This window comes from Aquila chrysaetos, chromosome 2 (assembly GCF_900496995.4).
Source record: "Aquila chrysaetos chrysaetos chromosome 2, bAquChr1.4, whole genome shotgun sequence".
NCBI classification, from domain to species: Eukaryota; Metazoa; Chordata; class Aves; order Accipitriformes; family Accipitridae; genus Aquila; species Aquila chrysaetos.
The window spans coordinates 14,646,107-14,671,688 of NC_044005.1; the positions used below are offsets into that span (position 1 = coordinate 14,646,107).

General features: G+C 43.4%; 1 protein-coding gene across 6 annotated transcripts in view; it reads right to left on the reverse strand.

Moving 5' to 3' along the window:
* The window catches only part of EVL (Enah/Vasp-like), a 155,453-nt gene that overhangs the window by 119,744 nt on the left and 10,127 nt on the right, over positions 1-25,582 (reverse strand). For 2 of the 6 annotated variants that reach the window (XM_041118547.1, XM_030041097.1), the window contains exon 1: positions 15,526-15,756. The exons of 3 other annotated variants lie outside the window; for them this stretch is intronic. In XM_041118547.1, coding sequence (XP_040974481.1) covers positions 15,526-15,548 — 23 coding nt within the window. In that variant the 5' untranslated portion in view covers positions 15,549-15,756. Of the gene's footprint in view, positions 1-15,525; positions 15,757-15,993; positions 16,147-25,582 lie in introns of those variants that run through there. One more of the 6 variants, XM_030041124.2, reaches the window with a different exon arrangement.

The window sequence follows — 25,582 nt, forward strand, 5'->3', positions numbered from 1 at the left end:
TCTTCCTCATTTGGATAGGTTTTACTACCCAGGCATAGGTAGCTCTTCCAACTTTTAAATACATTGTTCCCTTGGAAAGCTTCGTGACACCGCAGTACAGACATTTCAGTGGTTTAGGTGTATTGCATGTCCAAAATAGAGCCAAAGCACAAAAAAAGCTGGCAAACTACAAGGCACATCATGCAACTTAGCATACAGAACAAGAGCCCAGGGTATGTGGTAAGCATCAGAGAAACAACGAACAGAATTGCTAAATGTTCACTCCAAGAGGGCAGTAGGTGATCTTGTTTGAAGAGGTGCAACTAGAACTGCGTGAAACATCCCAAGTAACACTGAAGCCATTCTGTTATTCTTCTGCTTGTACCCCAATCACAAGCCAAGTTCTGTCTTGACTAACACCACCTTTTACAAGGGAGCTTATGTACTCCATTTCCTGAAATAAAAAGATGCGTTCAAGCAATAAACCAAATTCAAAGCTGTGATCTCACCCAGGTCAATGAGACAGTACCTGGGTCACTCCCATGTTTGTACTCTAAAACTGTAGACATCTATAGCCATTAGAATCTAATGGACAGTAAAACACAGGGGCCAGAAGCTGGAGTAAAGACAATAAGAAAATAAAAGTGCCACATGCAAAACCCCACTATAAAAAAGGTAAACTGCTGTAAGCCACAATTTGGGCCAGATGACATATTACAGCTGCTTATACTGTCCTGAGTTCTGCTTCACCTCACCCAGTCCAGACAACCTCTAAGTTTCAGTTCTTCATTTGGACTCCCTTAAAATCAGGAGAATAAACGTATTTCTAGAGCATGCTTCATCTGCTCCTAAAGTAGGCGGCTAAAACAGGTCAGATGAATCACAGTAGCAGCAGCTTTTTCTCTCCATTGATTACACAAGGAGCCTACAGGGACCAGGTCGGATGTAGACATTCAGAGTTAGGGGAAATGAAGCCCATCTCAGACATCTGCACAACTGCATCCACAGCACTGCTTATCCTCTCATGGCTGAAAGGGGGGTAATTTTCACTGCAGAAAAAAGTCAAGTAGAAGACAACCAGCTTTCTGAAGAGTGATCTTGAATCTGAATTCCCAACAAGGCAAGGTCTTTCTGTTTCAAACATCTGAATTAAGATTATGGGCTGAAAGAGTCTGAGTCATGATCCCAATTCCCAGCACTACATCTAATCTGGAATCTGACCTTTGGCATGTCATTTAACCTCATTCTTCCTGCTAAATGCAAAGTATGGATAATTATAACAACTCTGCAAGAATGCTGAGTCTTAATTGATTAACATCTTTAAAGTGTTCTGGGATTCCGGTGCCCCTCATCAAAACAGAGTTACTATTAACTATTATATGAACACTACCATGATTATCATTACAAAGACAGCATTTATCTGATATTTACCTTTAAAACAGCTAAATTAATTTGCATGTGCTTTTTTTTTTTTTTGATAGTCCTTCTCAGTGGTATTCATATGCCTATTTCTCTTGGATTTGTATCTTATGATAGGACACTTTGCAATTTTACCACCATGTTCCCTTTCTTGTTGCCCATTAAAATAATATACTAACGAAAAAATCATTCTTTGCTTTCTGCCTAAATACGACTATATATCTATATCTATATATAGATATAGATATATATAAAGGCCCACACATTCTGCCATTAAGTTTAGCAGACAAATAGATTTGAATTTTGCTAATGTAAACAAATCTGCAGCCTTTTGCCAAATCTAATGGACAAATATGAATAATTCCTGTCTAGAAGCCACACTTGAATCACTGTACACAGTAACTTGGCCTAGAAATCAAAACAAAGTGTCATTGTCTCCATCCTCTATTCTCACAACCCCAGCAAGGAAAGCTCAAGGAAAGTGCTCACATAATACAGACGCTTCTATTTTAATCTGAAATCGGCTTCCATTTACAGCACGATGTAGAAACACACACACAAAAATATATAGACATGTAAGTATGTATATGTATATATACACACATACAGCCATGTTTCAGAGGGAAGGCATCCTTGGACCAGAGAGACCCATGACAGCAGGGCCGCTGGAGCCAGGATCTCACTCCTCAGTGCCACTCTCAGGATTTAGGACACCTTGTACCTCCACCTCCCTGGCTTCAACACACGGGTAAGTAACCTCCCTTTTCTTTGACATTTAGGGATGAAAACACCTCTGCTCCCTTTAATTATTGTCACATAGTACCTGCCACTGGGAAAAGCCCTGGGACTGATCCTGCACATGCCCCAGCACCTTGCGCAGAGCAAAGAGAGGGAGTTCCTGCGGCTTGCAGAAACCCCAGGGCACCCCATCGAGGCGGGCTGCTGGCCGTACATTGCCACGTCGAGGGGAAGGAGACAGTGAGGAAAACTTTTGGAGGAGCGCGAGTGCCGAGGCGGACTATTGCAGCCACTCTCATGGCATGAAGGATACGCGCTGCAGTGAAAGCAACCTGCTGACAGCAACAGAGACCAGTTTCAGCCCAGTTATTCACCAGCCATGAGACACGAATTTCCCCCTGTCCCCACAAAGCTGTGATCACATCACTGCTCTGCCTCCCCTTTTTGTTTAAACGAAGACCGCCCCTGCCCCTTGAGAGCTTCCAGCCCTCGCACAGGGCTGTTCTCAGCGAGGAGCAGGCAGAGCTCCTGGCAGGTACCACGCTGCGGTGCTCGCCGTCTGAAGCACAGTGCCCCGTGTCCGCAGGCACACATGTACCATTTCTGGTAGCATCTGCACTAAATCTCAGCATTAGAGACAAATCCTCAGTTCTCTGGCACAACTGCCACTGTCAGATTTGATCCCCTCTTGAGGTTACAGAGATTTTGGACTGAAGACTAGAGTCTGCACAGTAAACACTGACTATGAAAAACCAGATGACTCCTCCGGCCCATGTTTCTGGATGAATGGCTTCCTGTGACGCACATTTCTGGGGGTTACAGCAAGCACCAGTGTGAGAGGCTGCAATTCCAGCAAAGCCAGTGCACCTGCACCTCCTCACTGGCCCACCAGCTCTGTCCCTGCTTGCCTCAGCTTGCTTGAACATCGAAGTAAAACTCAAAGTGACAAGCAACACCTGTTTCCACATCTATTTTCCACACCCAGCTACATCTAATCCTTGCTTCATTGCCTCCTTTAAGGTTTAATAATGGTTTCAGTGAGCAGTCTTAGTCAAGTTTCTGACTTTTTTACTTAATGCTTCCATGGCTGAGCTCAGACATCTGAAGGAATCTGAGTTTAAGTAATCTGCTCAACACAGAAAACCCTGGAAATATGCTTTCTGCTCGTCATCATCTTAAACCACAAGTGCAAAGCTGCAGTACAGTGTGTATTTTCCCACTGTAGCAATGCAATGGCAGGGTTTTGCTTTCCTTGCATTGGATTTTCTCAACAGCTCCTCTACCAAATGGACTCAGTAAAGTATAAAACAGGATGTATGTCTCAAAATGCATTCTTAAAATTCAAGTTTCTATTCATGGTGCCCACCAAAAGGCTCCGTATCATACTTTTAAAGTACTGAGAAACAACTAAAAGACCTGACTGAGTTCATAGATTAGTAGCTTTAATTTACATACATGTAAGTTACATACATGCAGTTTTCAGATAAAGATTTTAAAACCTCAGAGGCCCTGAGAAAGCACCAGAAACTTTAATTTGGTGAAGCCTGACTAGCTGAGTGCTGTACTTGGATCACAACACATACTGGGGAAACTGATGGGGGGAAAACCCCCAGAAATAAAATTTTAGCAGGCTCTCTGACCTTGGTGGGACCCCAAACGTGGCAATCCCTGTGCACAGCAGCAAGGCAGCAGCTGCCCGGCTCCGACCTGCGCCCCTGAGCTGGGGCTGCCATCCTCCGCATGGCCCGGCCAGCCAGACCGACCCCAGATACTTCAGATGGAACAAACCAAAAAGGCAAAGCAAAACACATTCCAGACCTCAGAAGCCAAATCGTGCATCTACAGGGAAAACCGGTCCGTATCTGACCCCTTGCTCTCCCCTCACCCACGCACGCAACGGCAGCCAGCTGAAATCCCCAGTATTTGGCAATCGAGGTTACCCTGATGTAGACCCAGAGTCACACACGCGTGGCCGGAGCTCAGAAGGGACGTGGGAAGCTGCAGGGACTGCGCTCACACCCACACCCAAAGCTTGTGCACTCGCAGGCATGGAGGTGATCCTTTCTGGGGGGAGAAAATTGTACCTGAAAGGAGCACAACTGCAGCGGAGCTGAGGTGATGTCGAGTGCACAGTGTCCCCCTCTGAAAAAACCCTCCGTTTCCTAAGTCTCAGTGCTAGGAAATCACATCGTATTTCAGGATTGATTTTCTCTTACTTCAACCTTCAAAACTAGGATATTGTTACATCTTTGTCAGCAATGTCAGGATTTTCCAGAACAAATCAGACATCTTTTTCATGTAAAATTACCTAGATAGATACCTTACATGTGCTGTACCCTAAGGGTACTTCATTTTCACCCTCTTCTGTAATAGGACGTTTTCTTTCTCCTCCTTTTCACACTGCACTTTATAAATAGTTTAAATAAATGCCTCTCTTTGTTTAATGAGCTTGTGCTGTCTGAGTGAGTTTGGAAAATACCATTAGCTATATGGAGTAGCTAAAAATGACTATAGGGGAGCTATGGACATGAATGCATTACCTATTATTAGTACCAATAATCTTGTCTAACAAGCCAGTACAGTCTTTGAAGTGTCATCCTCAAGCTTTGAGGGTGACCCTTTTCCAAAGGTGGTGGTGGGTTTTTCCCCACCCTGTGTATTACTCGTACTTAGGATTCCTAAATCATTTGCTGTTTCTCTTGCAACAGAAATGTCCCAATACCCTACCAGGATGAATCCAGTTGCACCATACAGCACACCTCCATTTGACTCAACGGACTGCCTTACTTGCTTTAAAGCATGGTGAAGCTTTGGCTGTACTCTCTATTTTCAAAGGACATACAGCGATGGTGCAATTATCTGGCTTAACTGGGACATGCATTTATTTATGCCCAAGCGGTGCTGTAACTGCATGTGACCTAAGGCACACGCTCTAGGCAAGAACCTCTTTCTCTGATGACAAGGTCCCAAGCAAAATGCATTTCATTTGCTCTAACAGCATCCTTCTGGGTTACAAGTGAATTTTTTCTTCACTTTGTCCCTCTTGTATGTGCTTCTGAAAAGGCTTTGACCATCATTGCCTACCTATACTGCTCCATCAATTGCAAACATTTACCGATACATCTTACAGATGATATAAAAATCACACGGGATGTTGTACCTTGCCAGTTTTAGTGTGTTCCTGTCGAAGAAGCCTTCATCTATCTGTCTTATTTTCCTACAATGTGATGCACCAAAAAATCACAGATTTAAGAAAATAGCAGCTTCTACAATGTTAGGGTCATAATGCCTGCTCCCTCCATTCTGCAATACACACAGACAAGTTTAGAATCACATTTTCCACATTATTAAGCACTGGAAAACAAACATAAATTTTCAAATAATTCAAATATTCCACATCTATGTGAGCCTTTAAAGACAAAGGCCAATTTTCTACGTAAATAGCATCCAGCTGGTTGTCCTCCCTGGAATAATCAGAGCAGATACATGCTTTTGTGAAAATCCGATCCATGTAAAATGAATTTTTCTTGATTTTTGAAATACAGTTCTTAGATTTCCATTTCCCGTTTAAAAGAAGAATGTGACTTTGATCTCAAATAATTTGTAATGGATGTCAAAAAAAGTCTTATCTGTTACTTCCATTTTAACCCAACTTTACAAAAAACAGCCCCTTGCCAAACAGCAGCAAAGTTGCGCTAGCTGGGCAGAACAGCGTTAACTACATGAAATGCAGTTAGCATGAAATAACGTCAAAAAGTGCTGTCTCATCAAGCAAAGATGATCTGTGGAGGCAAGGTTTGCAGGTATAGTTCTTTTATCAGGCCAATTCTTACAGTCAGAAGAAAGGACAAGCTTTTTGATACAAACCCCACCTTCAGTCTGAAACAAAAGGTCCAATTATCTCTTTCCCTATATTTTTATCAGTCTTTTTCTCCCTTTATTCCCTTCAAGCTTGTCTTTTCACCCTCTTTCCTTCTCTCCCACAGACAAATTTAATGGGAAATTAGTCTGAGGCTTCACAACATCGCTAGCAATTGACACTTTAATGAAAAGAAAAGCAGAAGTTTTACTTCAGAGAATTATCCTTCCTCTGGGTGGCTTTGATATTTTCTTAATTTCTTTGTTTGAAACTTCTGTTTCAGCTCTGTACAGGGCCTGTGTAATCATAAGCTTGCCTGTTTTTGACAATTATAGAAGTTGGTTTAATAAAAGATATTCCCTTTCCCTTCGAACACTGCCTCATTTATATCCCTAGACCATGACCACTACAACAGCACTACAATAGCATATTTTATGGAAATACATTGGTTTCCATAAAGACAGCACAGTCTTTCATGCTCTGTAGTTAAATGCCTATGGCACTTGCCTAGGATGTGGATAATCCAGATTTAAAACCAACTGTGTGTGATTTAAGAACAGTTTTTCATCCCAAATCATCCAGAATCAGGCAAAGCAGAATTCTAATTTCAGTCTTCATATCCTGAACCAACACAGGGACACCACACTGCCTGACCAATTCACACCAAAACAATCGTACTACAATGGAGAGTATCAAAGTGTGTATTTTCACCAGAGCTGGAAAAGTTTTATTCTCATTCAGTTTCAGATTCAAACCCTGTGATGGTCTGACAAATTCAATGTCTCAAACATTCGTTAAAGAGCTTTGCTGGAGAAAACGGCCTCTGTAAAAATGCTGGAGTTTTGTGAACAGGACAATGTGGCCAGAGGAGAGGGCCCCCCGGAGGGTGGGAACACACTTCTCCAAAGCCCCAATTCCTTATCTTAAGTGACCAGGAGAAGGAACACAATGTATGCCTTCCTGGAGGAAGAAGGCCCCACGGAAGTTGGGACTGTGGTTGTATCTTAAGCGGTCATGCCAGCAGGCAAAGAGAGGCAACTCCACAATGAACCCCCCCTCCCGCAAAGCTCACTGACCGATTCCAGAGAACCCCAGGTGTGGGAACTGCGCATGTTGGGATCATCGACTAACACACTATAAAAGAAGAGAGAACGAGTCCTCAGTGCGCGCCCTCCGGAACTGGATCTCTACGCTGGCTGGACCAACACTGGACCCAGGACTGGTGAAACCCTTCTCTCCTCTTTCTTTCTTTCTTTCTCATTCTCTCTCTCCCTCTTTTCCTTCTCTCTTTTCCACAGTCCCTACACCTCATCCTTTTAAACATAAACCATTGACCAGTCTGAGACTAGGAGTGGATCTAGCCACCCCTGAGCTCCTCTTTGAGAAGGAGTCCAGAAAGCAAGGGGGTCTGCTCTGAACCTCGTGACTCAGCGGGAGGGCTCTCCTTCTGACACAGTTTCATGTTCCTTTTTCCATTTCATTTTTCTATACTTCCCTCCTCTTCTCAAACAGCGGCTTAATGACATGTTGCAAGGTTCATATTAATAAGTTCATGTGTACGTGGACAAAGTTAGCTAGGTTGAATAAATGTTGATTGTTGTTTGAACTCCCCTGGTGTCGTTTCACCTTAATTCTGACAAAGGAAATCCACGAACCTGAGTCGCTCCAACTTTGGGACGCAACAAACCCTCAACTCTACATCTGTGAAACAGAGCCGTCATCCTTGAGCCCAGCCTAGCAATCACCTTTGCTGGACCGTTATCGCTCAAACTTCATGCCACTTTGCAATATCAACTCCGCCTGCAACACGCATCTTTTGCCTGGGAAAGTTTTCCTCTACGCTCCTCTTACCCAGGTCACTTCCTTTCTTCTTCGGAGCTCAGCTTTTCTTTCATTACACCTAGATGGAAAGAAATGGGCTATTTCACAGACTTTTCACTCTCCTCAGCTTCCCCTGCTCTACACTAGCTGCAATGAAGAAAAACCAAGTGTTGGCTTTCTCTAACTGCTTTTGAAAGGTAATACTGCAAACACGCAACGGACAAATTTTTCTTCTCATAACCTTACCTGAGCCACGTTAGTCCCTAGCAGGAGGTGGCAATGGTTTCTAGAGGAGATAGACCCAGCTGTGTTGTGCAGTCCAAAGCATGAAACTAAATCCATGTTCCCCCTGGGTGGCATGAAGAAGCTCTCCAGCTGCTGGTCAGCTAGTCATCTGCAACTATAGATATCACTTTAAAGGGAAGAAACTCCAAACATTTGATTCTAATTCTGTGTAATCTCGTGAGCCAACACAGCAGCATATTAGTATGAAGAAACATCAACATTTGTTTTGAACTTTGATTTTTCAGCTGTCCTGTCAGCTCCTTTTTTTTTTTTTTTCATGTGTGTGTTTTAACAAACCTTCATGAAGCTTTGTATGAACCACTTAAATGATGGAGTTTTCAACCTCATTTTATAGGCAGCTGATCTAAATCACACAAGGTTGTGTGATCCCAAGCTGAGATAAGTGAATGGACACACCTTACCCAGAAACTCTCCAAGGATGCAAGGCAGCAGTCTTGCAAAAATCTTACAGCTAAACGAGGGTTTGAGATATAGCTCTGGGCACAGGATCGTTTGTAGGAATGGCAGGGAGCAACTTTCCCTAGTTTCTGCCTGTTCTCACACAAAATCTCAATGGGAGAGTGAAAGGCTCATTCCTTAAAAGCACACTGAGGTCCTCAGATGAAAAGTGCTTCTAGTAATGAAGCATCACCTTTCTTGCCAGTGTTTTTTCCCCATAAGCACCATACCTTCTCCACTTTTAGTTGATGAACACAAAGCTTATGTGGATGGGGTTTGAGTTGATGCTATGTGTAGTCAGCCTCTCCTCGCAGATGATGTTGTGAGGTCCTACCCTTCCTCCTGTGCAAAATCAGAGAGGCACAGGTCACTCCATCCAGCTCTGTGCTCCTGATTCCTGCAGGAATCATACCAGTTCCCAGGAGAACAAGGTCAGGATTCCAGCCCAGCTCTTGCTACAATAAGTAGAAAAAAACTTTTCCCCTTCAAAGGCAATTATGACCTTTAAGGACTAAAATCTATCATAGGAAGAAGCCCCCATATCCTGTATCTACCTTATGAATAGCAGAAATAGCAACAGCAGCAATTTGATCTGTTTGGCCTTGCTGCACAAGAAAAGGCAAGAGGGAAGTCAGACATCCACGCTGTCATGTATCTGAAGTTAAGGGCAGGGACAGGGATAATCAGCATCTCCAGAAGACACCAGGATAGCAAAATCAAGCAGCCGTCCCTAAGAAGCTGGCACTGCAGGTAAGAAGCAGTGGGCAGAAGCTGTTTTCCAGGAAAGTTCAACTAAAGCGCTTCAAATCTTTATAGGCTTTATGCTCAGGCTTAAAAGAGGCAGGCAGGACTGCAACGACTTGCTCAAATGGATGCCCACAGGTGGATTTAAAAATTATCATAAATTCTGTTCTTTAAAGAAGCCATCTGTACTCATGTGTTTGTTTTCATTTTAAAGATTGACATCAATTTCCATGTGTCTTGATAACTAGCTTCAGTTCTGAAAAGTGTGTCTGGATCCTCATTAAACAACAGAAGCCACTTCTTGTTTGTGAATATTACTACAAGGATGGTTCAAAGAAGGGAGGGGGCATAAACAAGTATAGGAGATGAGAGAGACAACAGAAGAATGCAAAAACAGGTTACCACGCCTAGAAGGCAAAGGGAACACAGAGGAAATTTCTTGGTTTTGCAAATGAATTACACTGCAGTTGATCTCAGGTACCCTTTCCATACCTTTGGCACCAGTGAGACAGTTGCTTTATAGGGTGTACAGCTGCACCCAGGCAAAGATGGGAGCACTGCATACTTCCACAGACAGACGCACGTTTCAGGCACTAAATACACACCCTCACACAATTTACACTGATTTTAAGGTGACTGGGATTTACCTCCTAACATACACGCCAGAGCTCCTCTAGTCCAATAAACATCCTGGGATAAATCTCCTTTCATATTTATATCTGGGATAAGATTATACTCCCAGGCACCACAATATTTTCTTCTTAAAATCAGGCCAAACCTAACCCCACCATCTCTAACAAAGAGTCTCTAGCTATTTTCCCCTTTAGTAGAAATATTACAACATAGCCACTATGAGAATAGTACGTGCTTATCTTCATTCCCAGCAACGGTATTCTCATATTACTGCCTTAGAAGTATTCCTCTCCTTCTCTTCAAATGCCTCTGTGCTAAACCACTGAAATATGTGGCAACTGCAGTGTCAGTTGTCACAGGGAAAAATATGTCAGCAAAAATATTTGATTCAATCTGCTGTTTAAGGAAGCAACATTTCCTCAGGGTGTGTGTCTTGTGTGGATAAATACCAACTGTCCAAAAATCAAGTATCTAAAATCAATTTCAAATATCAAAGGGCACATTTCAGGCAACTGCCTTCAGCAAAAAAAACCCCAACCCAAACTAGTTCCTTTTTCTCCTTTTTTAATTTAGTGCAAGTTTGTTTCAGAACAAACCCATAAAATCTAGCCTCTCGGTCACAAACTGAAGGGTGAACTCTTAAGTGAAGAATGATGCGAAAGGTATTATGGACCTTACAGGAGCCCTAACTTGCCCCCCCCGAGCACATGCATTTTCTCTGATGAGATGCATCATATGGAATATTCACATTTGCAACGTGAACGCCTAGACTTGCCAATTGCTGTTTGTAATCAAAAGCTTCCCTCTCAACAATGTATTTTTATCAAGTTTTGCATTCAAATTCCCCGTATCCACATAAGGACAAAAGAGAGGAACGTAACAAGCTGGTTCGCTGGTGGATGCAGTCCAAGGAGGAGCAAGCGTTGAGCAAGAGAGACCCCGCAGGCCTGCAGCATCACTTGTCTGCTGAAGCTGAGCTGGCTTCTAGGTTCACACATTTATGGTTATTTATTAAGCACCTATAGGATAGTTTGAACATGACAATGCAATCGGTGAGTTCAGCAACACAGGTTAGAAGGGGCTGAGATACTGCAACCAATTATGGTCTGCCAAAATACCATCCTTGGGTTTTCTCCATTTTAAACTTGTTTGCTCCCTTTCATTTTAACACCTTTTGACTTCAGCAACAATAACTCCCTGATTCTTTTTCCCTCTTGTCAGAAAAGACTAACTGCACTATTTGGTGTGTTTTTCACTAGCTGCTCCATCTAACCTGGGAGGTCAGAGTCACCAACTTGGAACAACAATTTGTTCCACTTCTCCATAGCGCTGCAACCCCATTACCCCTCTCCACAAAAGCTACGCTCTTGTAGCAACAGAAATAGTCTTTTGGCAACTCTCCTGATGCTTCTTGCTCATCAGTATGATCATAGTTCTTGTAGAAAAGAACAGCAGATCTTTTTTTGTTGTTTTTAAAGAGCAATTCATGACACAAGCAAATCCCTTCAAGTGCCTCACCTACAGCTTCCTGAAGTTGCTTGACTATTCAGACTGCAGTTGAGCTTCTGAAAATTGGGATTATTTAAAAGGCCTCCTCCTTAGGAAATTTCAGCAGCAGAAACCACAGGAGACAGGCCTGCATCCCTTTGGAGCACTAGCCTTTTGCCCCCTCCATAAATCATCTTGCTATTTCTTTGGGGGAGAGGGAAGGAAAAGGCACCTGCCTTCAAGTTTTAATATCATGTCCACCTTTACAAAATGATTGTGCTTGCCCTTTATACTGTTCTTTAATAAATGTGCCACCCACCCTGGAGGTATCTATCTGAACTGCTGGCCATAATGCAGTGAATGCTGCAGCCAAAGTCAGAGCAGGCGTTTGACGGGCATCTGCTGCCGGAATTAATTTTTGCAGAATCGTATGAAAACCAGAATTCTTCGCTAATTTGGGGTATTCAGTTTTTCATTTGGCAGTAGTAAAAGGAGAGGCTTAGGCATCAGAATTCCTGGGTTCGGTTCCAGTTCTGCAGCTAAACTCAATCATTAGATGCTTATAGGTAAGGTAAATTCAACGCCTGCACTTGCTCAAAGACAAAGGGGATCGCCTAGTCCCAGGAGGCACCGCCTGACCGCTGCTGCTGCTCTTTGGGGATCAGGAGGTGAGAGGTTCCACATGCACCACGGCACCCAAATGCTTTACGTTCATTTTGAACTTTGCTTTCCATTCATCAGTGGGTTTTGTTTCCTCTGTTCATAGCCAGCTCTTTGAGAGACTCATCTTCCCTCTTGTAGCATTCTCGGTTTTGCTCAGTGGATAGGGGAATAGAAGATGCAGTTAAAAATACTGCGATGCCATGGTGGGCGGTGTATCAGAAATAGACAGACACTAGCTCACTGTGAAGAATACCAAGTAATATCCCAGAAAGATAAAGGCATGGCAACAAAAGAAAAAAAAATATGCATTTTTGTTCTGCTGCAAGAGAGCTAAATCTGGACTGAAGATACAAAATGAGGAGTACCGCTTGTGGTCAAGTGTACCATCCTCCTGCTGGCTTCACATGCAAAGTCATCTTACAACAGTGCGGTCAGCAGGAGATCGTAAAAAAGTGGCTGACGAACAATCTTACCTCCAATTATAAACAAAATGTATGTGAGCTTTGGGGTTTTATGAAGACGGTGCAGAAAATCAGTAAGAAAATGGACCCAACTGGTATCACATAGAAATCAGCAGCCTATATAAACTGAGAAGGGGCTTAGCTCCTTTAACCCTTGCTTTAAAAGCAATCGAAGTTTTTCAGGGGATATTAGGTTCTTCCCAAGAGGAAGATAAACCAAGCTTGGCCGACACAAGGAACTATGAGATTATTCAATGGATTTAGCCCCTATTTTTTCTGAAGCTTAAGTCTCTGTTCATCCAGCCAGTAACCACAAGGGTAATATTTCATCCCAAAGGGCTTTACAAGTAAGTGTTTCACAAACAGCACACCAGGGTCACTTACAGCCCTTAACTGAGATACTCCTGCAAAGAGGTCCAGCAGCTGCTTAACGCTTCACAAAAATACACCAGCACTGTTTCGCCAGGGAAGCCAAGAAGGCTGCATCAAACTGAAACTGCCGGGGGAACTCAGGCAGCCGGACTGCAGTGATGCCTCTTGGCATTGGGCCGGGGTGCCACAGCCCCCACCGCCTGCCCGGGGAGTCCTGCGGGTCTTTAAGGCGCAGCCTGGAGGCAGGAAGAAAATGTAGAATAGCACATAAAGAAATGACATGCATGGGGTTGCATGAGCAGGCACCAGTGGGGTTACCACTTCCCTAGATACTTGGGTATTCAAGCCGTGTAGGTGCACTGAAAGACGGAAACGGCCATGCTTCTGCAACGTGCATGTGAGCATCTGCTTGCAGGTCAAAGTTAAGATGACAGATGAGTGCAAACTTAAGTTTTAGGCACATGGAAAATGGCACCTGTAAAGAGCATAGGGCCGCCAAGGACCAGGGGCCATTAGTCCAGAGAAGAGTGCCATCTACTGCTACATCAACTTTGCTTCCAGGAGCCCATGGGACTGAGACTTCCACCCTGCTGCTCAGCTAGACCCTTTTTTTTAGTTTATCTTGCAAGATATGTTTTGATCCCATCAAAATGTAATATAGCCACAGGCATGAGAATAATCATACTATAAAAAAACCATCATCATGCAGATACAACCTTAACAAACCACCACTGAAATGCCTAATAAAATAAATGCCATTTAAACGCTGCTGTACAGAAACCACAGCCCTACCAGTGCAGAAGATGTAAAAGAAAAGATCTAGCAGTCTGCACATCAAATGTTAATACTATTTTCAAAGCAAGTCTAAGAGAGGACGACAAGTAATTTAATAAGTCTAATGGGTGTGTAATCGGCATCTGACATTCTTGCCATAAAAGCAGGTGTCTTCCTGGCCCAAGATGTCTAGGAAACCTACTGAAAGACAGCTAAGGCTTTTAAAACAGAGGTTTTAAAACACCTTTTTTCTTCTCATGTAGATTGATGGAGAGTTTCACTCTACTAAGAATAGGGTTCAACCAGCTGGGTGAAATACAAATAACTCTCTGGGCATAGTAAGTGGCATAGTAAGTTTGGGGCCCATTCGCAGCTTAATTTACTGCCAACAATCAGCGATGTCAAGATTTCAAGCATCTCCTGAGAGCCCTATGACAACTGCAGTTACACAGCATTATCTGGTCTTCCGGTAAAATCTTCTCCCTCAGACAGCATCATACTGCATTTCACAACAGGAGAAGTATACCCGGTCAGCCTGCATCTCCTCAGCCCTTATGTCTGGGATCAGGATATTTGGGGAGGTGGAGGGTGTCCTGTAGCTGCTTTTACTACTTTTGACACCACTCACTTCCACATGGAACCGATCAGCAAAACACGAAATAAGAGAAATTCCCAATATATTACATGCTTTAACAAAAGGCAGAAATAATGTTAGTAATATTTCATCTGAGGTTAGAAAGTTTAATTTGAAAATATTTGGTACAGAATGCTCGTTGTGTATACAAAGAAAATCCATCCTCTCCTCTAGTTACTTACTTGATCAAACAATCTCTTTTTTTGCATCAAAAAGGAAAGGGTATTTTTAAGATACATTATAATAATGATATACAGGCAAACATATCATGAGGTGATCCCTAATGCTGTTACGACATTGTCACCATTTTATCTGGACAATTTTATAACACGAGTTCTAAGAACTGAACACACTAAGCAAAACAAATTTTTTAAAAAAGTGAGACACCCCCTGCCCCACAACTACTGACCAGAATTTTTCAAGTTCAGTACTGTTTTATTGCAGATAAAATAATCAACTCTGTCAGCGAGGGTAGAAATTCTGTTTCATGTCTTCAAAAATCTGTTATGGTTTTAAGAGACCTCAATACTTGCATAAGGATGGAATTATATTGGGGGTGGGGATGGAGGAGGAGAGGGGGCAGAGGCAATACTGAGCAGAACCAATATCAAATAAAAGGTGCTAATTTTATATTCTAACAATCACAGTTGCTCAAATGTTTGCAAACAACAAACCAACCCCAACAAACTTAACCATATTGTTATTTTAAATGTTATTCATATGGAATTCTGCAGCTACCAGATTATGAAAAAGACATGTATACTCTGCAGCAGCATAAAATATAATCCTATATGCAATCCAAGCATCAATTTTCTCTTCTCTATCACAATCAGTATTCTATCTCGAAGAAGCATCTGTCAGATTCTCCGGAACCAAAAATAGCAAAGACCCTTTTAAACAGAACAGTTTCTGGCTTATATTTATAACTACACTGTACTCGCTGCTTCTGGCTGCACGGCAATGAAATTTCTGCAAGATATAATCAATTACCCAGCTTTGCACTTCATCATGCGGTTAGCTACCGTTACCTGCGTCTCACCCTTCAAGCACTTCTCCCCATGCATAAGGTAGAGATTTTAAAACGCAAGAAATATTTGCACATTGAAGAACTAACTGTAGAGCTGACTGACATTACACAGCAAAAACCTTGTGAGAACAAAAACCAACCACACTGATGCATAAAACAGAGAGCCTACCTGAATTCTTCAAATGCATACATGGCCTAGTAACTACACAAATGCTCTGAAATTTAAAATAATCTTCTTAAGGTGCAGGAGGACCATTTAGTTTGTCAAACTGCAGCAAAATGCATAATGACGAGACAGTATATTTGAAATATTCTGAAGAGAAAGGGTATGCAGATACTGGCCTGCAGCCTACAGCTCAGCCAGCTGCTGACAAGCAGCAGCTAACAGGGAAAGGCGATAGAGTACCATGTGATCATTCCTGCAAGTCTGATTAATGCAGTATACTCCAAGAATACAGGCTGATATCTTTATTATTCAAGCCAAATAAGTCAAATACGGTACACGGCAGGCTCCACGGCTAAATTATCATTCACATGCTACATCAAAATCAGTAAACGCAAGCAGAGGACACTAAAAGACTAAGTATGTCTCGTAACCGAAGAGATTAATTAGGCCCATTCAAGCTGATTTTCTTACCTTGTAGTGATATTTTAGTCTGTGTTTTTATTCATACAAACCATCAGTGATGGAACAAAAGACTGCAGCCACAAACCTCCCTTTCCATGAATGCCAGAACGTTTTAAGTAGTTTATCTGCTAGAAATCATTTCCTCTGTAGTCTATCCCCAACCACTTTAACTCCTTCAGCCCTGAATTCGTCGCCATAAATCCTACTTGCAGTGCCATGCGGGCTTTTTAGGGTTTACAGGGTTAACACCAAGAAATCGCAGCAGTGCAACCGAACGAAGCGGGGTAAGAGCCAAAGGAGTCATAGCTGCGAAATCGAAGAAGGGAGATAGGAATGAGGAAAGTTGAGCATTTCGTGGCATTGCGGCGGGCAAGCGAAGATGCTTCAGCTGCCTAGCAACAGCGCACGCAATCTCCACGGCAACCGCGCGGCAAGCGCTGGGGTCAGAGCAGCCCCGCGGCTCGCACACCCCCCGGGGGGGCAAACCGGAGCCGACCTCCCCCGGCCCAGCCACGGCGGCCCAGCCACGGCAGCCCTGCCACGGCGGGACCTGCGCCAGTGCCAGCGGCCCGCGGCGAGAACCGGGAGCGGCACGGCACCCCGGGGCGCAGGGCTGAAGTTTGCAGCTGCTCCGCGCGGGGCGGTCCCGCTCGAGCGGAGCGTGGAACGGCTCAGCCGTGGACGAGGCATCTGCCCCTCTGAAGCGGCGGGGCCCAGCAGCGCCGCACACCCCGGCTGAACGAACGCGGCTCACGGCGCAGGGGAGCAGACCCCGAAACGCCAGGAGCCAGAGCGCGTCATCCCCACAGAAAGCCCCGGGGAAATTCGGGACGTGTAAGAGACACAGGCCGGGCGACCGCCGTCGTCCGTTCGCTTAGGGTTCGCGTGGGTCTTATTCATGGGAGAGACTGGGGAGGCTTTGCCAAGGCTCCCGACGGCCCCGGCTGAACTCGGCAGCGTGCTCGGGAGGGACGGGAGGAGGTTTTACCGTGCGGCTGTGCACACACTGCGTTGGCCTCAGCGTCCCTGCCACAACGGCGTGCAGCCGCCTAAGGATGCCAGCGTAGGCCAGGCAGAAGGGAACAGGCTCTGCCACTCGGCTGCTGACTAGAGAGCAGATTAAGGGAGAGGATTGCTGGAAGTGGTGGAGATTCAAACCCTGGGAAATCAACCCCCTCACCTGGGAGCAGAGATTATGGGGCAGTGGGAGAACACGCTGCCCGGGAAGGTCAGGAGGAGGCAGCAAATTCAAAGTCACACCTGGGGCTGCTCCCCACCTTGACTTGGCTCTTTCTTTTACCGCTAGGGCTGGTTTCCAGTAAAAGGAAACGGTTTCTCACATGGAGGATTTTGGCTGGCGTCTGAAACATCCAGACCCAGGTACAGCCCCTGAGGTTCACCCTGCTCTAGGGCAGCGGCTGCCCCACCGAGCTGCGGGATCCGGAGACTGGAAAAGCAGCCGAAGTACAGACAGGCACATCTCCTGGACACTGCATCTGTGACAGGCTGCCGTAACTGCGGCATCTGATCCCACGGCTCTGAAAAATATAGGCAGAAAGGGCTGGAGTGAAAGGGAAAGGCACTCACGGCAAAAAAAAAAGCACTGGAAACAAAGAAAATCCACATTTATTTGGGACAGGGTGTTTTTAATGTAGTAGTGACCTTGGGTTTCATTTTATTTCCTTTCAAATGAATGCGATAGTGTTAAGTGACAATAAAGGCACGCTGTAGGAACACTAAAACACAAGCAGTCATACCGTCTGACAGAAATTAATTATTCCATTAGCATCCAGAAGGAGAAGGACTGTGAGCTAGGTGGTTCTGGCTACAGCCTAATAAAAGATTAAAACTAGCAGAGAGAAGAACAATACAACAGTTAAGAAAAGTCATCTTCCAGATTTAGGCTGAACTTCACTACAAGTATGCTTACTGTATACAGTACCCAAGCAGCTGGGCACGGGTGAGGTAGCCCCTTGCAGGCAAGTGTTGCAAGCCCTACTGACTTTGTAGGAAACAGGTTTTTACCTTCAAAGTCAGAGCTAGCCAAGATCCCTCATGGGTGAATGAGGAAAGTCTGAACTTCTGTTTTCTTGTTCACCCCAATCTCCCTCTGACTTGAATTCAAGTGGAAGAGGGCTGTTTTTCACTTGAAATGTGTTTATTTTTCATGCTAGCTAAAATAAAACCCCTTCTACAGAACTAACAGCAAATGCAGTGTACTGTTTTCCCTAAGTATTCATTCTTCTTGAAACAGAGTTGACAAAATCACTGTCTGGTCTTCCAATTTCTGCAATTTCTTAAGAGCCACTATGCAAATAAATAGTCAACTGTTCAAGTCAAGGCTTCTGTCATCAATGAGTTCACTGTGAAGGACTCGAAAGGCAAACATCCCCCAGAAAGCTTTCATATTCAGTAGAGGCCAGCTGCTGAAAGGTTTCAGTAGGATAACTTTTTTTAACTTAATTTTTTTTAGCCAGCACTTTCACAACAGCTCATAGCATTACAGACAGCAAAAGCAGGGCTCCTATCCTGTGCGATAACCGCTACTGTCATTTCTGGTTAATTAATTACTAGGATTCCCATATTAGACAGTAAGATTTGAGACCATCATGTCATATTGTCGACATGAATGAGGCTCAGCATGCAATTATCTAACAGAACACGCAGGGGCTTCAGAAAGTCACATGAACACATGCAATGGCCAAATACATAAATAAATGCAGGATTATAATACCTCCTGATGACTTTTTAGCAAAGACAACTGTAACTTTTCATGCCCTGAGCCAGACTGAAGGTCTCGAGAAGCAGACAGAAGGTACGTCAGAAATCACAACCAGCAACAAAATTTTTTACAAGAAGGAGTTGTTCATTCCCCGCCTGGCTGTGTAACCAGTCCAGATCTTTGATGAAAAACATCCCACACTTTACCACAAAATCAAATCACGTCACGGAAAAATGACACTAAACATTGGGTGGGACAATTAATGTAATGGGAACTGTGGGACCCAGGTCCCACCTTCTGATCCAAGGCCAGATAGACGTGACAATGAGGACTCCCTCCCACTGAAGAAGAAGATCAGTGGCTTTTGGAAAACAATTTGCAGTTTTAATTCCAGGCTCTAACAAACAAGTGAGACTGTGACAGAAGTGGTTATCCTTGATGAAAGCTTGTCAAAGAAGCAAAGGATGCAAAAAAAGCCTGGAAATACAACAAACCAGAACAAGGGAGAGGATAATGGTGAAACTTCTGGCTTTAGCTAGTATTTAAGTGGCATACAAGGGCCTTGTGTTGATACTCTGCGTAAGAACCTAGTTTCCCCAAGAATAACATCTTGCATTATTGGTATTCAGTATATCAGTGTATCAGTATTGGTTCTCTTGACCTGAGATTCCACCAAAGCCTTGGCCAGATGCTAGGTGACATTATCCGATCACAAGCAGACTGAGATATTTTAATGAGGTAACTATTTATTCCCTTGCTGAGGCAAGGAAAAAGCCACTAACACAGCGGACTTCTGTCATTAAGCCTGTATTATCATTATGCTGAAGTGATACTCAGACCACTCTAAAAAAACCACAACTGCATTGAAAAATCCAGCATTCGCTTCAATTCATGAGGAAGAAAACAGAAAGGAGAAGGGAAATGAGCCAACAAGAGCATATATAATCAGCATACATCCACCACAGATCTAACATTTCTGCACAGTGGAGGATGTGGCGATCACAGGCAGCATCCCAGAATATGTTGAAAAATCTCCTTTCAATAGGATTGTCTCTGAGTTCAAAAGTCTTTCTTGGGCTTAAAAAAATGAGATTTAAAAGGATTCTCGAAATAGAAGACGGAATGGCTACCTTAGTTTGTTCAAGTTCTGGGAAATTTGCGGAAATAATCACAGTGCCCTAAAGTTTACGGAACAGTGGTATATTCAATATTGGAGTACTGACTCAAACTTTCAGGTGTTAAAGGAAAAGGTGGGTGGGGCAGAAATGAACATTTTTTTCTTCCTCTCTTCATCAATGGGATTTCTATTATATGTTGCCTGAAAATACTACGTGAATTTTGATGCACAAGAACAGTCTGATCCACATTTCTGACTGCTCCTTTCACTCTCTGGTCTTCAGTTTGACCACTAAAATTTGATTCTGTGACGTTAACCTTCACCAAAAAAATCCTCCTCATTTCACTCCTCATTTATATAGCTTGACATTATTACAGCACATGAATATTTGCACAGCAAAAATCACTTTTCTCCCTCCCAGATTTAGTCTGAATATGCCTCATGCCTTGCAAATCTCAAGGCTTGGCCTGACCACAGGATGGCTGATGTGAGGTCTTCCCCATGTTTTTCTCCCACAGCTTTACTCTTATCATACTGGGAGTAGCACATACCATTTACATTAATATATACTCTGTACCAGGTGCAGATGAGCATACAGCATCTCGCAGGGCTGAAATGGGATGTTTTTCTAAATACATCCCCATCTGCCTTATTCTAGTGCTTAAGGGAAGATGTACTGGAGTGAACTAGAAAGAATGGGATTCTTACTGATTTTTCTAATCAGCCCTTAGGGTTAGCACCAAGTCACAACTTGCAGTCCGACAGAACTGAGCCAGTCGGAATTAAAACTGAAAGCTCCATACAGATTATTAAATTATCAATCACTGCAACAGTGCCTTAAATATCCACCAGTCAAGTTTAGGACTGCATGGTGCTGATTGCCATTTACAGCTGAAAATGGAAAAGGTCCCTAGCAGTTTACATAGACAAGACATAACAGCCATCAACCGACAAGGATATTTGAGATGAATGTCAAATTAGTAAAAGAAGACATATGGTCAAACGACCGAACATCCAAAAACTAAGATTCAGTCTGTATAGGTTGCAAATGTTAGCTGACATGACCAAGACTTGGGTATTCCTGCCTCCTTATGAAAAATTATTTAAAGCCATACAAAATCCTTTCCAAGGACAGGTACAGGGCTATACAAATTTGAAGTGGAAGGCAGTAATGTATTATTTATTCCTAGATAAACAATTACCAACCATAGCTTTTTCAATACAGCCCAGATTAATTTGAATCACACTGCACACAGAAGTCCCCTTAGCAATTATGAATTACGCTGCCTCAATATTCACCTGACGGCCACAGCATCTTATACCTTCTGCTTCTTTGCTGGTTAGTATCTTAGTCTGTACAGATCAAGCACAGAGCAGAAGGCATAGAGGACTCTTTCAGAGAAAATAAAAGGAACTGTAGGCTTCCATTTGGAAACTTCCTTCAACTAGCCGTAATTAGTCAATTTGACTTTTTCCAAGTTGTGAGAGATTAAGTGGGAAAAAAGCAGGAGGCTAAAACTAGATCTGCATTATCACCACTATCAAATGAAATGTCAATGGATATGAAAACAGTATCTGAATAAACCATGGTCATCCACTAAAGCACACATCATTGACAATAAAACATTCGGACATTTATGTAGGGTGTATACATCATGTATCAACAAACACAAACCCGTGTACTTTAGACATGAGTACAAAAAAAGGTATTCACATACCACCATAAATACCCTGACTTCTTGCCATTTTCAAGGAAGCCAATGGCCTAGATCTTATAAGCATTTAAATTGTACAGTGGCATATTTGCAGTCAAAAGTAGCAGCCAACATGAACCAAGCAACTTCCCCCACACAGATGAGCACATTAATGCCTACTGAACTGGAGACTCATTATCAAGTATATTGGCAGGCCAGAAGTTACTCTGCGTGGAAAATATCAGCGTCTACTTGACATCTTCTCTGGTAAACAGTGGAAGAGTAATCCTAGTAACAACTGAGTCTTCTTATACCTCTGCACTCTCTAGTTAAATGGTAGGACATAGACAGGAGAAAAATCAAGGCTAAGTTTTATACTTCTGCTTCTATCATCTGCCACAAGTAACCTCACTGCAGTCGATAAAACTCCATGGGTACCATGTATCTGTTGAGCAAGCTCTCTGCAGCACACGATCACAGCACCAAGGTCTTAGGAGCTATTAGCTTACGGGGATTTTACATAGACATAATGTCAAAGCTCAGATCGGATCGTGGCCTAGAATTTCACCAGGGACATGTAAGGATTATCCAGTGTAAGGCACTGATGGTAGAGAATTTGCCAAAACTTAGCTGTATTGCTGTCACATTAAGATGTATACTTCCAACAAAAAAGAACAAATTTTTCTTTCCCTTGCAACTGATGCAAAAGATGTTAGAATACACGTGTGAAGGAATTATTCATTATATACTGTGGAATTCTTTGTTCAGAAACAGCTTCTGCCAGCAGCACCAGACATAAGCTGTGGCAATTTCAAAACATCATTTGCTCACTCCCATGAGAACATACAAAAGTTTTGATTCCTCCAAGGCTTCAGGACAGCCTAGCACCCATCAGCAGTTTTACACACTAACCCATACGACTTTGCTGGCAGGAGGGACATGCTAGTGGTGTGATGCCACTGGAGCTATGCTTCTACCCAGAGAAAGGTGACACCATCATCACACTGGTCATGTTCTGGCCTACTGTGTACTGACATGTCTTGACTCCAGTAAGGCTTTTGACAGTGTCTCCCATCACATCCTTACAGACACATTCATCAATGTGTAAAAATACATGATGAGGGAGTAAAGAAGACAGTCAGACTTTTCTCAGAGGTGACAGGACAAGAGGCAATGGGCACAAATTTTGAAATACAGGAAATCCAATTCAAACATAAGAAGAAACTTTTCTACCATGAGGGTGGTCAAACTCTGGCACAGGTTGCCCAGAGAGGCTGTGGTATCACCATCTTGGGAGATATTCAACACTCAACTGGACAAGGTCCTGAGCAGAGGATTGGACTCAATGATCTCCAGATGTCCCTGCCAACCTCCACAACTCTGTGTGATTCTGTGAGCAGGACCTTCCCATCCCTTGGGCATAGCACAGCTTGCTCCCAAAGTGTGCCTGGCTGCTACAGCAGCTGCTGCACAAGAAACATCACGTCATTCCCACAACCTCTTCCCTTTGTGATAACTCACCTCACGTGGAATTTACTCATTGGCAATGCATGCTCCCTAAGTAAAGTACACATAGTGGAGGAAGATTGTACATAATCTTTAACAAGAACCACCGATGCATTTAGACTACAACTTCAAGACTTCATGCTGCCTTCTTCCTATAAGGCTGGAGGAAAGTTATGGGTGACCATGAGTATGTTCTACAACACAGGGGACAACTCAGGGATACCTTTTTCTGAAATGCATGTGGGTTGGCCACACTGCACTCTGCAAAGGGTCAGTGCAGCAAAGGTGTGGGTTTCTGCCAGCTTTTCCAATTTCTTCCCAGAGCATCAGCAAGACCCAATGGTTTTGAGCCAGATATAGCAAGGACATATGTTTTATGACATTCCATGGCAAATCAAAACCACAGCAGGGAGTTTAGGTTGCAAACTATTGTTCTGAATATCATGTTTGTATCCCTTATTTGTTCTTCACATAAAGAAAGATTGAAGATTGAAAAACTGATTCATTTTTTTAAGAACCTGAGAAATAGCACAACTCCTGCTTTTTGCAAGACTTTTCCTGCAAGACTCCTTGGAGAGGGTCTACTGGTTTCTTCAGTCAAAATGAACACAAAAATATCTTTTTTACATAAGCTGCATGTTACACTTTAGAGTCAAATGCATGTAAATCACAAAAAACGGCATCACAGCAAAAGCCTTTACACAATCCATTAAGCTGGGCAGCTTTCAGGGCCCCACATCATCTGAACATCATCAGTTCTCCAGTTTCCAACAGTAGTGGGGATGACATTCAGTTTCCTAACAAAAGGACAAGCACTAACATTCATAAAGCAGCAAAACAGTAACACAGACCCCGTGTTTGGGGCACCTTGCTTTGCTTTCTACATCCAGAATTTTCCATACCTCTCCTAATTTTCCTGTGACTTAGCTAATAAGATCCAGATTTCTGAGGTGGGGAATGGAAGAGTGAGGGAAGTCACGCTGCTTGCTTCACAGCTGCGTAGCAAAGTAAATGACAAAGTCTGAATTCTCATTTTGCCAACTCCCAGACCTCTGCTCAATGCACAGGCCGAACTAGGGAGGTCTTCGACAAATCAAACCATTATTGCAACCCGCCCCAGCGGCCCCCAAGCCCTGGCTATCCACCACTACTGTTCAAGACCCAGCAATGTTTCTTGCAGCCAGAAGAAACCAGGAGAGCTCGGGAGGGAAAGCAGAGTAGGAGGTCACGCATACAAGCTACTTGCCCAGCCATAATTGCATGGCTTACCATTTCTCAACTGAATGATCCCATTTTCTCAGTCTATCTTTAAGAAACACCTACTTAGGCTATACAACCGTGATTAACTACCTACAGTTGAGCTAGTAGCATTTTTACAGCCAAGTAAGGAACAGTAGTACAAATTGCCCTACACTACCATGAATCAAGCTTAGTACAACACCTATTGCCTCCCTACCTGTGCTGACTGGGTCCTTTTCATCACCCAGGCTAGACTAGCAGGCCAGCCACGCAGAACACACCCAGTCTGTCTCACAACCGGGTCACAACCTTGGGAAAAGCAATGAGATACACTGTTGTCCAACCCAAAACTGCACAAAGTAGGTGTACAGGACTAGGAAAGGACAGAAGGGGAAATCAGGAGCGAGTTTTGCAATCAGATCGGTCTTGCCTCTAGAACCACTGACTGATATTTGTACACCAAACCTCAGAGCAAACAGCAGCAAACGAAACTTTTTTCCTCCCAACAGTGCTCACCGCTGAAACATTGCATAGTCTCGCTGCCATCATGCCTGGCATTGCTTGGGGTTCAAACCAGTTGCATAAACCCAAGTGTCCAAGCACATGTACAGTGTCTGGCATCCAGCTGGGCTCTGGTGTCCCACAAGTCATGGCCATCAGCCACACATCCATCACTTGGGTACTCTAGATCATTTGAAATGGAACTGGGCACCAATTCAGATTTAACAACTGACTTGTATCTTTGAGTATTAAATATTTATTCATGAGGCAAATCCTACTTCCCTCATCTTTGGAGGCAAAGAGAGGTGAGAATCACCTGTCCTCTAACATAAGATACATTTGTCTTTCCAAGTATGAATGACTCCCTGAAAGAAATGGTCAGGTCATCACAGATGAACATCCCAGTCAAATCCTGGCTTAGCTAATTTCTAATGAATGAAGCTACAGAGCAGTCAGTGCATGCCAGTGACCTTGAAAGGGAATACAGAAGTAGCAAGGCTCTGGAAATGAATTCCCGAGACTCATAAAGTGAGACATCATCACAAAACCTCAAATACTATCCAAAACTTATTCCCCTTGCTCACAAAATTTCTACTAAGTTTCCAGCCACAGACAGGCATCACTATTCTTCCACATTTTGAACCCACATTTCTATCTCAGAGCACTGCAGATCCACCTAACCTGACGCCTGCTCCTTCCAGCCTCACATTCCTAGTTGCATTCCCCATATCAGCTGCAAATAGCTCAAGCTCTCTTAAGTCACAAGTATCTTGCTTTCCCATCCGCTCCCAGGGGCACTACCACTCTTTGATACCTCAG